Source organism: Stegodyphus dumicola, chromosome 3 (genome assembly GCF_044657685.1).
Source record: "Stegodyphus dumicola isolate Sdum_Otavi_A_Nest chromosome 3, ASM4465768v1".
NCBI lineage: Eukaryota > Metazoa > Arthropoda > Arachnida > Araneae > Eresidae > Stegodyphus > Stegodyphus dumicola.
The window spans coordinates 242701814-242719074 of NC_140770.1; the positions used below are offsets into that span (position 1 = coordinate 242701814).

The 17261-nt window shown below is 34.0% G+C and overlaps 1 protein-coding gene across 1 annotated transcript in view; it reads left to right on the top strand.

Annotated features, from left to right (window-relative positions):
- Positions 1 to 17261, top strand: part of LOC118185604 (protein Skeletor, isoforms B/C-like) — a 124423-nt gene that overhangs the window by 47288 nt on the left and 59874 nt on the right. Inside the window, exons 7-12 of the mRNA XM_085812491.1 lie at positions 1931 to 2003; positions 7217 to 7401; positions 7538 to 7735; positions 10917 to 10989; positions 14867 to 14975; positions 15300 to 15465. Of these exons, the coding sequence (XP_085668617.1) occupies positions 1931 to 2003; positions 7217 to 7401; positions 7538 to 7735; positions 10917 to 10989; positions 14867 to 14975; positions 15300 to 15465 (804 nt within the window). The remainder of the gene's footprint in view (positions 1 to 1930; positions 2004 to 7216; positions 7402 to 7537; positions 7736 to 10916; positions 10990 to 14866; positions 14976 to 15299; positions 15466 to 17261) is intronic.

Consider the following 17261-nt stretch of genomic DNA (forward strand, 5'->3'; position numbering starts at 1 on the left):
AAAGGGGCCACTGCTTAGTCTAGCCAGAGCAGTCTGGGAGCCACGGTCACATTTATTTTCCAGTAGAGTGCCAGGGGATGTTCCTGTGTACTATTGGTGCGTAGGTGGAATACGCCGTATTATATTTAGATCTATCATTTGAGTAAAGTTCTTGGCAAATAAGTGAGGAGCCAGTGACCGTTTCATTTTCAGTACCTTCCTTTGCCAGTTTATCAGCGACCTCATTACCACTAATATTAACATGTGATGGAATTCACTGGAGGTGGACGTCGTGGGTCTGAGAGATTTTCCTTAGTTTGAGCAGAATAGATATGCTGGTTTCATCGCATGCGGACGACCAATCGCTGAGGCTGTCCAATAAAATCCATACCTAGTTCTCCAAAATCACAATCATAAGCCAAGATGACTTCAAACACCACATTAATCACAGTTAACTCGCTCCTGAAGACAGAGTAAGTGTCAGGGTTGCGTTGCTTTATTATAGTTCCAAAGTGAGGGGTTTTAATAAAGATACCGCTGCCAGTACGATTTTCTGTTCGAATACCATCAGTATAGACCTGCACTGCATCTTTAGGAATGCAACTAATAATTTCTAGAGCCAGTTGTTTAAGAAGGTCTTCATGGTGAGTTCGTTTGCATGCAGTGGATTTCAGATCAAAGTGGAAGAAAACTCTCGGTAGTCCCATTGTCGGATCAATAAAGGATCTCATCAGTGATAGAGGTACAACCTCCCAAGAGATCAGGCTCTGAGTTTCTGCCAAGCTAAAGGGGTTGTAATTCTTGAGTTTTGACTGTTGTGCCAATAATGGAGATACAACGAAGTACGATCTTGGGGGCCGTAGCTGTAAATTTTATTGAAATACTTAACTAAATTGGCTCTTCTTCTAACGTGCAGTGGCTGTAAGTTGGTCTCGAACAATACTATAGCAGAAGGGCAGCTATTCCTAAAATAATTCGAGCAGCACTCAGTTGTACACGTTCTAATTCCTGAAGATTGGTTTAAGACGAGCAGGAATAAATTGGGTAGCCATATTATAGAATAGGTCTTATGAGCTCAATATATGTGGTTCTAATAGTGTTTGCATCAGCTCCCCAATCTCTGCCAGCTAGATATTTAAGAATGTTTAGGTGCTTACGGGCTTTCGAAACCAAATAGTCTATATGTCTGTTGCTATTCAATTCAGTATCAAGGATGAATCCTAGGTATTTGAGATGTTTTTCATACGTGAGGGGCTGAGCTTCAAAATACAGCTTTGGTTTGTAGTTTACAGGTGTTTATTAGTAGTAAAAAAGGTCTCTATTGATTTAGCTGGATTGAAGTCAATTTATGTTCTGTTGCAAACTCAGAGAGTGCTACTAAAGTGGAGTTAAGCATCGTTTCGATCCTGTGCTCACATCTGTGCTTGAATGCTGAAGAACAATCCCCCTCAAGTCCTGCAAGTCACCTCAAAGTGTGCTCTTAGCCGGCAACGGGATGTACCTGGGAGAAGTCTTTGCTCATTTTTCACATCTCCTGCTTCCCCCCCCTAAAAAAAACTAATGACTCTACGATTCTTCGATGGAAATCCTGACCAGTAAAGTCTTGTCAGTGATTAGTAGACTTTCTTCATTGGATCTTTTTGAAGTTTTCGTAGTCACAGTGTATTCTGCTTGTTCGGAAACGCTCTGAGACTCGAATTGAACTGGACTATTTTTATGAGCTATTAATATTATGTAAGAATATTGAGACTTTTGAAAATTAAGTCTCCGAAAATTTGTCTATAAAATTAAATATGAATTCATTTAAATATTAATTAATTCATTAAATAAAACCTAATTACAATTTTTCACATTAAATAAAGATATAAACTAAAATTTTCAGCCTTTTGGAGGTTTTTATTTGTATCTTCGTTGATAATTATCTCACTGAAACCTCTTCTTAATTTCACAGATGCTTTTTTCCTTGCTGGAAATGGAATAACACCTCATAGCAAAGGAATAAAGATTCCAGATGAAAACGGCAGGTTAGTGATTTGCGTTTAAATGTATTCCATACCATTTACGAAATAAAATTCATAAAACAATGAATTCACAAGCAAACGCTTATGAATAACATAAAATAACATAAAATCCAGATATTCTTTTGTGCCTTTTCTTTTTAACTTTATTATTATTTTATGTGTGGAATAGATACACGTAAAGATTTATTTGAATTTGCTCTATTAGAGTTAATTAAAATTATTCGTAAGTATTGCTAGTATTCATGTAAAAAAAATATGTAAACTTGCAGTGCTGTTATATGAAAACAAAATGCATTATATGAGGAAAAAGCGGAAAATCTATAAATTAACTCGAAGTATATATACATAAAAAAGCTTCTTCATAGCTTCATAGCATATATACTTTAGAAAAGCTTCTTCATAGAGCTTCTTCAGAACTGCCATCGAGTAATACATATGGATAACTATTTTAAAGCATGAAATGAATAAAAGTGAACATGGAAAATGTTTAACGTGATTGCTGCCTCTTAAAGGAACCCAAAATATTAAACTGATGCAGAAATTGAGTATCATTTGAGCATATCTCCCGCGCATCTGATAGTACAAAAGTCACGCATGCGTATTTACATCGTTCATCTCGTGAACGAATTAGCCTAGCCATTTTGTTTGTTTACGTTAACGTTAAAAGTTATTGCTTGTCAGTAATCATGTTTAAACCAATTGATCAGCCCACCAGCTATGAAATAAGAGCCGTTATAAAATTTTTGAATGCGATAAATGTTCGATCTCGTAAAATTTATCGTTAGATAAGTGAAACTTACGAAGAGAACATGATGAGTGAAGGTATAGTGAAAATTTGAGCTAGGAATGTTTAGCAAAGGAAGGGAAAAGGGTCACCTCGAAGAGCCCAGTGCTGGACGCCCATTGATGATCACGAAAGAAATGGTGCTTGCTCTACATCGACGAAAAAGTTTCTTCCTATAGGCGATTCACGATTTTTGATTTTCAATGCATTTTAAAACACTTCACGATCTTTATTACACGAAACATTTGCACTACAAAAACACTGTGTTCGCGATGGGTACTGAAAGTACTAATGGATGTTAAAACACGGAAACGCTTGGAACAATCTTGGAGATTTTGAAACGTTACGGGAAAGAAAGAAGTGATTTTCTTTTTAAAGGATTGTTACAGGCGATGAAACATGGATTTGTTACAAGACGTCTGAAATGAAAAGACAGTCACTGGAATGGCGGCATACTGGTTCCCCGAGACCCAAGAAAGCTAAGGCACTTCATTAAGAAAAACTGATGTGCACCGTATTTTGGGACTGTCCAGGAACTTCGTTAGTGGACTGAATGGAACGATGCGGTGCAATCAACGCTATAGCTTACTCAGACACCGAAGAAGTTATGGCGCGCGATACAGAAAAAGACATGGATTACTGACTTCTGGTATTGTGTTCGTTGCATGACAGCACGCGACCGCACCCATAATGACGATACTACATCCATAACGACGATGCTGCTTCGCTGGAAACAATTCTGTAACATCGCTTAATTCGCATGGTGAATATGACGACAAGTAATTTAAAGTATGTAGATTTTTCTTTAATAAAATACAAGTGAAACAAATTACTAATCTTTTTTAATGCCCAAAGAGAAAACCACCTAATTCTCAAAATCAAAAGAAAAAGTAAATTCTGCAATTAAAATAAGAATGCGTAATAGTACTCATTGTCGTATGCGGTAGAAAATTAATTGTGTTTAATGAATTCGGTCCCAGTAGTGAAACTGTTACTGATGTAATTTTTCTGGAATTTTCTGAAACTTTTGAATCAAAAATTGCATACTGTGTGATTTAAGTATTAAAAAGACAATTAAAAACGATAATACCCTTTTGATGCAAGATTGTCATGCCTTTAGAGATTTGAAAGTGAGGAAAAAACATATCGCATTTTGACACATCCCCACATATTCTATGGACTTAATTCAACGTGACTTTTCAAACTCAAAAGGATGCTAAACATGTATTTATTATTCAGAAGACTTTACCCAAGAGATTTCTGTATTCCTTGTGATGTGACGGTTCCATGTGACGGTGATAGCTGTTGGCTTTTTCATAATCATGCAAAGCTGCGGAAAGATTTCAGAATAAATTGCTCAGAATAAGATCGTTATTTTGCTACAGTTATTTATTACTTACTTTTTAGCAAGAGTACTGCTTTCAAATTATTTCATTCCTTAGTTAAAGACCATTTATTTAATTTTTTTATATTTAAATTCTTTTTATTAAAATAGGTGGCCACCGGTGCATTCCATGAAGGGACTAAGATTCCGTCTTTGGCAGTAGCATAGTCTAAGACACATATCAGCTATTACCTTCAAAAGATTAAGAGAGGCACTGCATTTTTCGTACATTATTACTGCAAATTTCTTTTACAGGAATAAAAAATCTGATGTGTACACCACATGACTTCCTTGCACGGGATATTAAATACATGCATTTTTTCCTGCATTTCATTTAAATTTTTTTCCTCGAATTTCATTAGAGATATATTTCTTATTCAATTAATTCAGATCCCACTTCGCGGCAAGGCAAAAATACATAAAAGCTCAAAATGTTTTCATTAAAAATTGAAATATATAGAAAAACATAAAACAGTAAATATAGTTAAAACAATTAAAAAACTGTACTTAAAGTTACAGTTCTTACACAAAAACAAGCAAGTCACCCAGCAGACACGAAGGTAGATCTTTCGGTGTACAATACTAGACTAACTAACTTTGTCCACTCGGCAAAATGTCACTAAAGTTGCAGAGAGACTTAATTCACTATTCTGTTAAATTTCAAATGTAAACAAATATGGCTGCTATGATAAACAATTAGGCTTAGCAGCACTTCAACAACTTTTAAATTGTTGACATTTCTATAGCTATTGCATGCAGATTAACTTAGAGCATAAAAACCCTAACCGGAAGATAAGAGCAACGTAATTCAATTAGTTTTTAAAGCAGAAAATGCACAATTTACCTACATATAAGAATAAAAACTGAGTTCGGTGAACCGAGTAACAGAGTGGGTATATACTGTTGGTGCGGCCGACTGCAACCAAAAAGGGAGATGCACAACTACATGTTACAGCAGTCCTATATACCAAATTTCAACATTCAGAGGCTATTCGTTGAGTTATGCGAGATATATAAAATACATACGTACAGGCGACACGAAAAAATCTCTTTTGAATCCATTTTAAAACAGTTTTATAATTCCTTTGCAGAAAAAGAGTCCTTTATTCTGTTCTTACGTACAGATGTCAAGCAAAAACATCGTTAAATTGCATTCGATAACAGTCAAAATGGATATTTTCGTTGAAGAATGGTATCCGGAATTTTTCGTGATTACAATACTTCCTTTGTTTCGTACAAGGAAGCAAAAAATGAGAGAAAATAGGCCATTAAGGAAAAAATTTGCAATCGGTATTTCGGAATTTAAATATCCTCTTAATCTAGTATAAATCAGCGATGGTCATTCATTAACCACATTTAGTCTTGAATCCATTAGAAATTCTCTATCTATTCAATTTTTTACCTCCTTGTGTGAAGTAAAGGAAGCATTGTAATCACGAAAATTTCCGGGTATCATATTTCAACGAAAACATCCATTTTGAGCGCTTTCGAATGCAATTTAACGATGTTTTTCCTTGACTTCTGTACGTAAGGTCAGAATAAAGGACTCTTTTTTCCGCAAAGGAATTCTAAAACTGATTTAAAATGGATTCAGAAGAGATTTGTTTCGTGGCGTCTGTACATACGCATGTATGCACGTATGTATGTATGTATCTCGCATAACTCAAAACGAGTAGCCTCAGAAAGGTGAAATTTTGTACATAATACTGCTATAATATGTAGTTATGCACCTTCCTTTTTCGTTGCAATCGGCCGCACCAAAAGTATATAAATATATATATAATTTATTTACGAAAGAAATATTGATTTTATTATCTCCTAATATAAATTTAGTAGAATGTATCTAAATGAAGATTTAAATCAATATTTCTTTGGTAAATGAATTATTATCTTTGCAGCTATTGGGCAAGTATTAGGAAATTTATTTCGATTTCAATGAATTTCAGTTCATTAATTCAATATATATATACCCATTCTGTTACTCGGTTTAGTGAGCTCAGTTATTTATTATTATATGTTGGTAAATTGTGCATTTTTTGCTGTAAAATGATTGAATTACATGTTCTTATCTTCTGGTTAAGGTTTTTATGTCTTTAGTTAATCTGCATGCAGTAGTTGTAGAAATATCAACGATTTAAAAGTTGTTTAAGCGCGGCTAAGCCTATTTTTTCTTACTATAGCAGTCATATTTAGTGACATTCGAAACTTAGCAGAATAGTGGATTTGTTGCCAATCTAGATAAACTAAGATTTGCAACAACAAAGTAACGTCTTCTTTTATTATTGGGAATTAAATCATGCTTAATCCATTCTAGAATTTTCATTTAAGTTATTAAATAATCTCATATATTGACTTGGCATAGCGTCCACCACAAATTCAACGTAGGAAAAGTAATTTTAATTGTAAAAATTTTTTTTTTAATTGTTTTAACTGTTTTGGGTATTTTATGTTTTTCTATATCTTTAAATTTTTAATAAAGATATTTTGCGTTTTTATGTGTTTTTGCCTTGCCGCAAAGTAACAACTGAATTAATTGAATGAGAAATATATCTTTAAAGAATAGTGAAGGAAATTTTGAAACTATCGGAACAATACTAGTTTATAATATTTGCATCACTCTTGTATGATATACTTTGTATTCAAAAGCTAGAAAAAAGTTTTTGCTGAATGAATTGCTAAAATATGAAACATGTTCATGAATATTATTTGGAATACAATATTGTTATGCTTTAATTTCTCTCTGTTAAAAGTAGTAGATGTTTGGAAACCAGTATGGATAAGTGTCTAATTTTTTGCATTTGGTGGTTTCATACTTTTTAAATATGGTATTGAAAATTCATTTTTAATCCCTAAGTTAAAAGTTTTTAAAGCTTCAAAATTTTACTTATTTTGTAAATTTATACAACATCGAAAAAAAACCGCGATGTTGGTGAATTTGCAGATTTCTTCCTCGGCTTAAACAAATAATTTATTTTATTCTAATTTAGTAAAATATATTCTATTACGGTGGTTTAAAGGTGACTATGCTAATCATTAATTTCATTTCAGTCTAGAAAAGATAAGGGGCTATCAAGGTGAAAATGTGACTCTTCGCTTACCAGAGGACATAACAGTGTTCGACATAGAATGGATAGGACTTTACTGCATACGTTACGAGCAGAATTTTGGTCACGTAATGATTCCACAGCATCCCAATGTTCCAGCTCATATAAATGATCTGCTCGTAGAAGCTAGTAAGTGCTAATTAGATATTATAATTTTTAAAGAATGCAGTCCTTGTTAAATGAATTACAATATTTATGAAATTGCTTTGATTCTTAAAATATGTCGAGTCAGTTATAAAATTATAAGTTAGTCTTTTGTTTTTAGGTACTCCCAGCGGAAATGGAACACAGGGTCGTTATGCAGAATTACACGACGATCATAAATTTCGATTTGATCACAATTACTATGGAAAATACATCTCTGATTTCAAAACTAATGCCCACGATGTTTCAGGTTCTGTTTTCGCTGCTTCTGAAGATACGTTTTACTTAATAGACTTCACGTATGACGGGGAAGGGCCTGGTAAGAAATTTGAATCTTCGATACGTCTTACTAAACAAGAAATGTGGCTACTCGTGCGCAGACATTTAAAACAATGAAGATAAAAAGCATTAGTTTTCACTAAGATGTATTTTTTCTATTTTTCTTCAAATTTATATGTAAATGTATCTGTTTGCTTGAAAGAAAACTAACTCTTAATTAATTACTCATTGACGCAAGGCGCAGATGGTCTACCTTCTTAAGAGAATGAATGCATTCGTGTTGGATTTTCTAAGGAAAAATGGTCGTATTTACGTTAGTCATGATGAAAAACATAAAGAAACCTATATATTCAGCCCGTTTGCCAGGATTCGAACTACCAGAGACCAATGATCTCATCCACTCGGACTCTGGTGAGCTAAAAACTACGAAATCAGCGTAAGATAACTATGACTTCTGAATTTAATTGGGAAGGTGAAGCATAAACTTAAATCATTCTGACTCACATAACGACGGTTTTCCTGTAAAGACATTTTCATAATACTTAAAATAATATGACATAGGTAATTTTAAATATTACTATTAAAAATGTTTAAGTAAATATTAATCACATTTTGATTAGGAGATTTGAGCTAGTATTTGTCTAATGTGGAAAGTAGCGCAATTTGACTCATTTCTGAACCAATAAATGTTGAAATACCACAGACCTTCTTAAGACGATGCGATGTATATACTTAGCTCTGTAATATAATGGGCTCGCTTGAATTTTTAATAGCAACTACATTGTAATTTTAATGAATGCTTTCATCAGAGATTTTACTTTGCATTAATGCAGCCACAGTTTCTAATTTCTAAGCCTTCAAGTGATGCACTTATTAACACATGTTATTAGAAAAAATTCTGTATGGATTTTGTTTCAAGATATGATATAATTTTGTAATTAAACAAGTTGTTATAATAATAAAAGGAATTTGAAGGGTAAAAATTTTAGATTACAACTCCTCGGAAAAGAATTTTACCATTAAAAATAATAAAGTAAAATAAGTAATACAAAACATCATAAAAATTATTCTGTACATAACGTATGTATGAAGTAACATAATATGCAAAATGTAGCATTAGAAATATTTTTCATTAACTGCACGAAAGTTACCAAGTGTTTATAAAATTATCAGGAGAACATTTATTGTTGCCTGCGTACGGATTCGTAATAGATTGAAGGCACACAGAACCGAAGACAGCTTGATAAAATTTAGTTTTACCCAAAGAAACACGTTACAGGTCTAGAAATTTTCACAAAAGCACTAGTACAGCTTTTCTTAGTATCACAGAGCATAATGACTAGTTACACTCCAAACCACTAAGAACATTAACCACAACGCAATGCAAACATGCGTCTAAAAAGGCGAAGCTCTGATGGATATCTCAATACTCCGAAGTCGCTTTTTCCCCAGCCGCTGAAAAAGCTCTGGTACCTTTCACTTTTCGAAATTACTGGAAGGCGTTATGAGAGCCGAAGGCGGTTAGCTTTATATAGAGAGATGAATTACATTTATCAGTCAAAATATCAATTACTTACTTACCACCTTTAGATTTGCTATACAACCTGTTAGATGATTATCAGTATTTGTACACAATTGGTAGAGCATTTTGTTGTCGCTAGGCCGATCCAAACATCTCCAATGAAATATAAAAATTTGTGGCAGAATTTATAAAGTTACTTCGGAAGATGGGTATTTCTAACGTGTGGTTTTTAAAGAGACGCTGTCAAGACTTTGACTGTGCTGAGTGAGGATTTTAGCAATGTTTTATGCATTGTGATAATGAGTTTATAGAGAACATTTACTCAGATGTAATTTGGATATAAGAAGTTACTCAGATGCATTTAGACCAACAATATCTACTGGGTATATTAATGTACATCATATGTGCTGTTCAGATATATGCAGAGTTCCTGTGTAATATTTCCTTATCACATTTATAGTAGCCGCTTGTGTTATTCATTTATTTACAGCTCCTTTACAATTCAATTATGTATGGTCTGCGTGATCGATAACTGAAAGTGACGCTGAGAAATACTACAAATCAGAGTGTAGAGCTGAAAATTTATATGTTCCTTGTAAAACATATTCAGTTCACTTACATATAGAGCACCATTTTATATCTGCTTGGCATTTTGTACCGGTTACTGGTAAAGAACACTTGAAGATGGAACTAAAAATATGAATTTCATTATAACACTACTCAGCTGCTAGATCTGTGCTGAGAGCTCTTTTTCTTAATCTTTTTTTTTAAATCTTAATCTTTTAATCTTGATTAACAAACTCAACGATTTCAAAGCGAGCAATGGCAATACTGTACGAAAAAAGTGAACTATCTCCAGCGCGCGAGACTGTGTGTCGGATATTCTAAAGATACGCTCTTTTTAAATTATTTTGTGATACTGAGTTGAATTGAATTATATTAAGTGTGAAGAACTGTAACTGTAAGTGTTAAGTACAAGTGTGAAGAAGTATTTAATAAATAAAGATAACACACAAAATGTTAAAAAACGACCCTTTGAGAGTCATTTTTATTACCCTAATTTTTATTATTATTATAATTTTTTAGTTCTAGACTGCTTTTAGATTTTCGCACTGCCAAGTAGTCTACGAGAGTTTTAAGTTTATTCCGTTGTACCTTACTCTCCTGGAGCTGTTTTAGCCATCCCTGGACTCACAATACCAATTAGAGTTATGCAGGGAACGGACCAAAAGGTCACCAAGTCTGATGATTTTGGGCGATTTCTCGGAAAATTGACGAAAATAATTAGTCGCTTAAACCATCGCCAGCTTGGCGATATCTTGCCACTTTACCAAGATAGCCATTTACTCGTTAATAATTTTATTCAGTTTGGTGAAACTGATCAAGCTATGTTTGAAGACGAAGTGTATTCTTGAGCAGGCATTCTAGCTACTAAAATACTGTGAAATTTTGGAGAAGAGTTAAATCTCTGTGTGGGTTTTAAAGTTTAAAATTGTTTAACTATCCTACATTTTTGTTGTGCTATACATAGTGAAAATATTGTTTTTCTCCTCTCTGGTGTCATAGTAAGTTGCTATCTCATGTACTTAATTTTTTGGGAGATATTTAAATACTGCTCTCGGGTAAGATTCAATTTTTCTACAACAATGCCTTTAATTTAAAAATTATTACTAGATTTTATTATTATTTTCTTCTGCAGATGCATATTTTTGGGCTGGTACTTCAGATAAACCATCACCTGAAGGATTCATAGTTCCAGACGAATATGGAACGTAAGTTAACATTATAAAGAAATTTCAATTTATATTTTTATTCTTTATTCGCATGAAATTTAACCTGATTTTTAATATAAAAATTTTTATAAGCATTTCTTTCTTCCTCTTCGTCCCAGAAATAAATTCCAAATTTATTTCAGTTACACTTATAAGAATTTAAAATTATAGAGGATTTAAAAAAAAGTAAACATATGCGGTAGAAAATATTCACTTGTTTGTCACCGAGGAAGACAGTAGTTTTCTCTGTTGAACCGCATCTTATATTATTAGTTTCACGTTTTTAGTACACTTTGGAATGTTTATGCTCTATTTGCGTATTCTATGCAGCAACTGCTGTTAGTACCCCACAATAAAATAGAAATGCTGTCACAGGGAAATATTTTACTGTTAATTTATGATTTATATTTCTTCACAGCATATGTGGGAATCCGGTGGTTTGACCGTTTAAAATTCTCAGGAATCCCTTTTAATATATGACGGAAATAAGTTTCATCCGTTTTACTGGAGAAACTGGAGAAATGCTTTAAATCATGAAATGCCCTCCAGTAACAGCAAGCCTTAACACACTCACCTGACTGCAGGCCATAAATTTGCTGGCAGAGAATGATAGCTTTCAATGGTCAAACATTTATTAAATTAAATGTTTTCTTACTCAACAGCTTTCCATCTTTATTTTGCATCCATTCAGCTTTTCCGAATTCGTATTGTAAGGTATTTCTCCCGCCTTCTTAGCATGCCTTCATAGTGTATTGGTCTGCACTCAGCGAGCGTATTTCAGGGGTCCGTGGTTTGATTCCCGGCGAGAGTGTTGCTCATTTTTCATCTTTCTTTCTTCAAAAATACCTAATGTCTCTACAATGGCGCTCGAGCTAAAAGGGTGGTGGATGATGATTCTCCACACCCAGGATTTGGCGATTGGGCCCCCTAAAATCCCCAGTCGCCTTTTAAAAGGGGGGAGTATATAAGGTATTTCTCCCGCCTTCTTAGCATGCCTCTGGGCGCATATTCCAGAGGTCTGTGGTTCGATTCCCGACGAGGGCGTTGCCCATTTTTCATCTTTCCTTCTTCAAAAATACCTAATGTCTCTACAGTATTAATGTCGTATTATCGTAATTTTAATTCTCATAAAGTTAGTGTTTTTCGCAATAATGGCCACAATTTCGCAATAATGGCAATAATGGTACTGATAGAGTGCTATCGGAACTGGCAATGTTATGCTTTGCAATTCAGTAGGTAGGTCACGGGGACGTCTGGTATTTAACAGAGGTAAACAGGCATATGACTCACGCCCTCCTCTATCTAGAGCAATAGCTTCCTGGAAACCCATGAGGCTGCACAGGGAGTTTATTAAGATTGTCAATGGCCAAGGCATTAGTAGTATTGTATTGCAGATTTGAAAAGGCAAGCTGTAGTGTTACAGATTTTAAGTAGTTAAAAATACATAAACACAACACATGCAACATGAACATATACATAATCACATGATGAAATAGATTAGAAATGTAAGTAAAAGTATAAATGTGTAAAGATTACGGACATGTGGTCACGTGATGGCATATTAATTTCTCAATTGGAGCACATGAAGCTACTTGAAGGTTGGAGCACAAAGTTAGTGTTGGGCAGTTCTGCAATGTTTGTTAATAACCAGATGTCTGGCTAGACATGTCTGGCTAGACACCGCCCTAGATCCTACTTCTTTACGTACAACTGCAGAGATGACATATATCTCCGAGGAAGTAATGCTCAATTGTAGGTAACTAGTTACTATATACAGATGTAAGGTGTTGATTATTGTAGCGTCAGGAGCTAATATAGCACTTATTAAAAACACTGATTAAACTAGCACGAGGATGCTATAGCACTAATTACTGGGACACTGTACCGTGAGGCATACAAACATTCACTAACGCTGCACTAGAAGATGCTTGTTCACATGTTGTTGTAGGGATTGCACACATGCTGGGTACAATCTATTTCGTATTACTGCATTTAGATGCTATAAGAATGGAAAAACAGTGGCGCGGGACGTCGCGCTCACTCCTTCATTCCAAACGTCTCCACATTTCCATACCTCAGCTCCCGCGTTTTTATTACCGGTCATGGCTCTTTTCCGATTTATTTCAAAAGTATTTTATCACCAATACAATGTGTATGCGACCAGGAGGGCAGCCCCAACCAGTGCATGTTCAGTTGTCCTCTTACCATTTCTCTACGTCTACGACCACCTCCAAGCAACACGGCGCCATATAAAAGTGCCCTGGTTACAAATCGAGCAGCAATCAACAAAATTTGTGAATCACCAAAATCCTGGCTTTACTATCAGCCCTAGGATAGGACAGGCTCACTGAACAATACATTTCTCTGTAGAAAGTCTGTATGTTTCATCTAGCATCATCCATCTTTGCAGAATATGCGTATGTGATTCAGCATAAGCACAGCTGATGAATACTGAGTAATCTGCAGTTTAATTCAGAAACTGTATTGAATTACGAACAAGCTTTGGTCTTCCGTATATAGTTTCTTAATAATGTTTAGGTATCTCAGGAAGAGTGTCTTATATGTTTTTGTTTATAATTTATGTTTATGTTACATCCTTTATGCGTATTTTACTTATATGTTACTTTTACTTTTATGTTCTCTATTTTATATTCTGGCATTGCAATATATTTTTTGCATCCTCTGTCGCTAAATAATTAACCATTGTATCGCGATCTAGCCTTTTATAGCCGTGTAACTTACCTAAATTCTTAAATTCTTCAATAAACGCTGGATAGTGGAGGACGAGCGGCACATCTCAGGTAGACGCCATGTGCCCCCGTCCTTTGTCACCTGTCACCTATATTCAAATAGTATAATATGCTGTATATTGGAGATTTTATATAACGTTGGTAATATCTTAGTGTGCAAAATTTGTCAAAGATACTTCACGTATTTATCCATGGAATCCGAACGGTATCAATCCTAGACCGTCAGCTGCCCACGTCCAAATTAAAATTGGCTGCTCTTTTTTTACAGAAACGTAAAATGTTTGTTAATCATTTCGCCGTCCTTAAAGTTGGCCGCTCGCGTGTTGTGCATCATCTTAACCCTTCCCCGCTAGGATCGTCCCTAAATACTAATATCATGTAGTATATAGCGCTAGTCATTGGTCTCTCTTTCACATAACTGTGATTCTTAGATACAGCTATAGCGTTGCATTGGTGTAAAAAAGAAAGAAATGATTTATTTCAACTTATTGAGGCTGTAATAAGAATGTAGCCGTCGACTGTAGAAAAGTCGCTAAACTATCATGAGAAAATTTATGTTTCATAAAATTGTCAACCAATAGTTTTTGCCCCCTCCCTTTCCCAGTCAGTCTAATTTCTAGAGGAAACGACCACACACACAAACACACACACAAAAAAAAAAAAAAAAAAAAAAAAAAGGGGAAAACGAAACATCGAAACAGTTGGTCATTTCAGTGACAAGATAAATATAAATCACTGTCTTTATTTTATATCTAATTAGAAATATATTCGTACTTTTCTGATTAGTATACTTATTTTTCAAGAATATTTCTAAAGCACTGTCTTTATTTTATATCTAATTAGAAATATATTCGTACTTTTCTGATTAGTATACTTATTTTTCAAGAATATTTCTAAATTTATATATCCCGTTTTCTTGCCGTCTAAAATTATATTAGATATTATTATTAAGGTATTTTTATCATATTGTTAATGTTAAGGTATATTACTTGGTAAGGTACATTTATTAATGTATATTGGATATTATTTATTCATGTATTAAGAATTTCATTATCCTTAACTGGTAGTTATTTCTTATTTTCATAAACGTCTGGAAACTATTTTGAAGATTTCTTTTTATTTTTCAGGACAAAAGTTTTAAAAAAATATTTTAGTCACAATATTGCCATAACTCTTCCAGACGGTAAAAAGATATCTGATATAAAATGGTTGAGTGTCTGGTGTAGAAAATTTGCTGTAAGTAATGTTGTAATTTCATTCCCTTTTTTTCTGTTAATTTTCTTCTTTTTGTTTTTCCACCTACTTTTTTTGTCACTTTAAAATTTTTTTTTCTAATTTGACAAAGTTTGAAATTAAAAAAATACTTTTTGTTAAATTTAAATCATTCTCATCAATCCTATTCTTAAATAAGGAATTTTTATTCTTAAATAAGGTTTTTTATTCTTTGCAAATAGTCACTGAAGGTCATATAAGTTATATTAAGAACACAAGCTTATTTTTCCATGACATTATCATCTGTTTCTAATATTTCTACTAAAAATTTAAACTTATCTTTTCTAGGTTAACTTTGGACACATCATGATTCCTTCGGGATTTAATGCTCCGAAACCAGCGAATTTGGGCCCTTTCAAATCGTTTTCGCATGGCGTAAAATCAGGCGATGTAGTAATAAAAGATGCCAGAACAATAGCAATTTCAAATTTATATTATGATGGTAACGTATCAGGTAAGAAAAAACCTTCACACCAAAAATGTGTAAAATTTAGGAAAATTTACGAACAATGATTTTCACTTATTCCAGTATTAATTCAGAACTCAAACAACAAAAATCAGCGTTATATTTACCAAATTTTCACAGGACTAGTTTCGATGGTTTTACCGAACCACCATCTTCAGCTGCAAAACCGCAAATGAACCAGATAGGAAATAATGATTAGATAAGATAAGAAAGCCTGGACAAGAATAAGCAAGTGGCGCCATCTGTTGGTGAAACCAGAACTAAAACATAATTTCTTTAAAGGCAAATTTGGATTGGAATTAGGATCGTTAACTAGAACAGAAAGATTTTTATGAATGTGAAATGCCTCTAGAAAATCCAGTTCTCCAATGGAAGATGTTTTTTGAATAATTTTGGCAGCAGAAAAACTGAAAGTGTGGTTTTCGGACCAACAATGTTGAGCAACAGAAGACTTCTGTGTTTCCTTTTTTCTAACATATGCCTCATGTTCCTTGACGCGAAATTTTAAGGCTCTCTTAGTTTGGCCAATGTAAATTAAACCACACTGGCAAGGAATCCTATAAATACCCCAGGAATTCATATCCGGAATGGGGTCCTTGAGTATGGAACTCGGAATTTTATTGATGGGAGAATAAACAACCCGAAAGTTAAATTTCTGCAAAATATGTGCAACTTTATAGCTAATTGATGGAAAGAAGGAAATGACAACAGAATTTTTATAATCTCCTAAAATAAGAGTGTGGCTTTTGGTGTGTTGAGATGAGAATATTTTAACTGCTTGATTAATAATGTTGGGTGGAAAGCCCCTGTCAATAGCTATTGCTTTTAAATAATTTAGTTCTTCATCAAGGGCTAGTTTGGAGGAGCAAACTTGAAGAGCACGGAAAACATAGGAATAAAATGAAGCTAACTTTTGTTTAGTCGGATGACATGATTTAAAGTGTGGTGGAAGGCAAACCGATGAAGGTTTACGGTAAACCGTAGTACTGAAGTTGGATGTGTTACGTGTGACCAGAATGTCGAGAAACGGAAGAGAATTGCAAGTCTCAAGTTCAAAAGTGAACTGAATAACAGGATCAATAGAATTCATTGTTGAAAGAACTTTATTTAAATCATCTTTATTACCTTCAAACAGAGTAAAAGTATCGTCTACGTAGCGGAACCATGCCGGGAAGTTTAAAGTTTCAAACAATTTTGATTCATAATAATGCATGTAGATATCAGCCAGGATGGGACTGAGGGGGCTTCCCATGGCTAATCCCTCAGTTTGCTTGTAATATTTATTTTGGAAAACAAAATGTGTTTGTTTCAAACAGAGTTGAGTGAGGGAAATTAGCTCATCAATTTCGATGCAAGAGAAATGAAATTCGCGAAGTCTGGTTTCTAGACATCTTAATGCACCCTCCACTGGGACATTGGTGAATAATGATTTTACATCAAAAGAAACCATGAGTAAATTACTAGGAGAAATGTTTTTAACTTTTTTTACAAACTCTATTGAATTTTTTATGGTGTAAATGTTATTGTCTAATTGAGTTGAAAATCTAGAAACTAAATATTTAGCTAATGGATACGAGGCAGTACCTAAATTTGATACAATAGGGCGGAAAGGAATACCACTTTTATGAATTTTGGGAAGAGCATATAATCTGGCACAATTCGCAACAGATGGGATAAGTGAATGTTTTAAGTTGCCTGAAATGATTTGCGAAGATTTGATCGCAGTTTTTATTTTTGACAAGTCCGAAGGTGAAGGATCTTTAGGGATCGGATTATATGGTCCT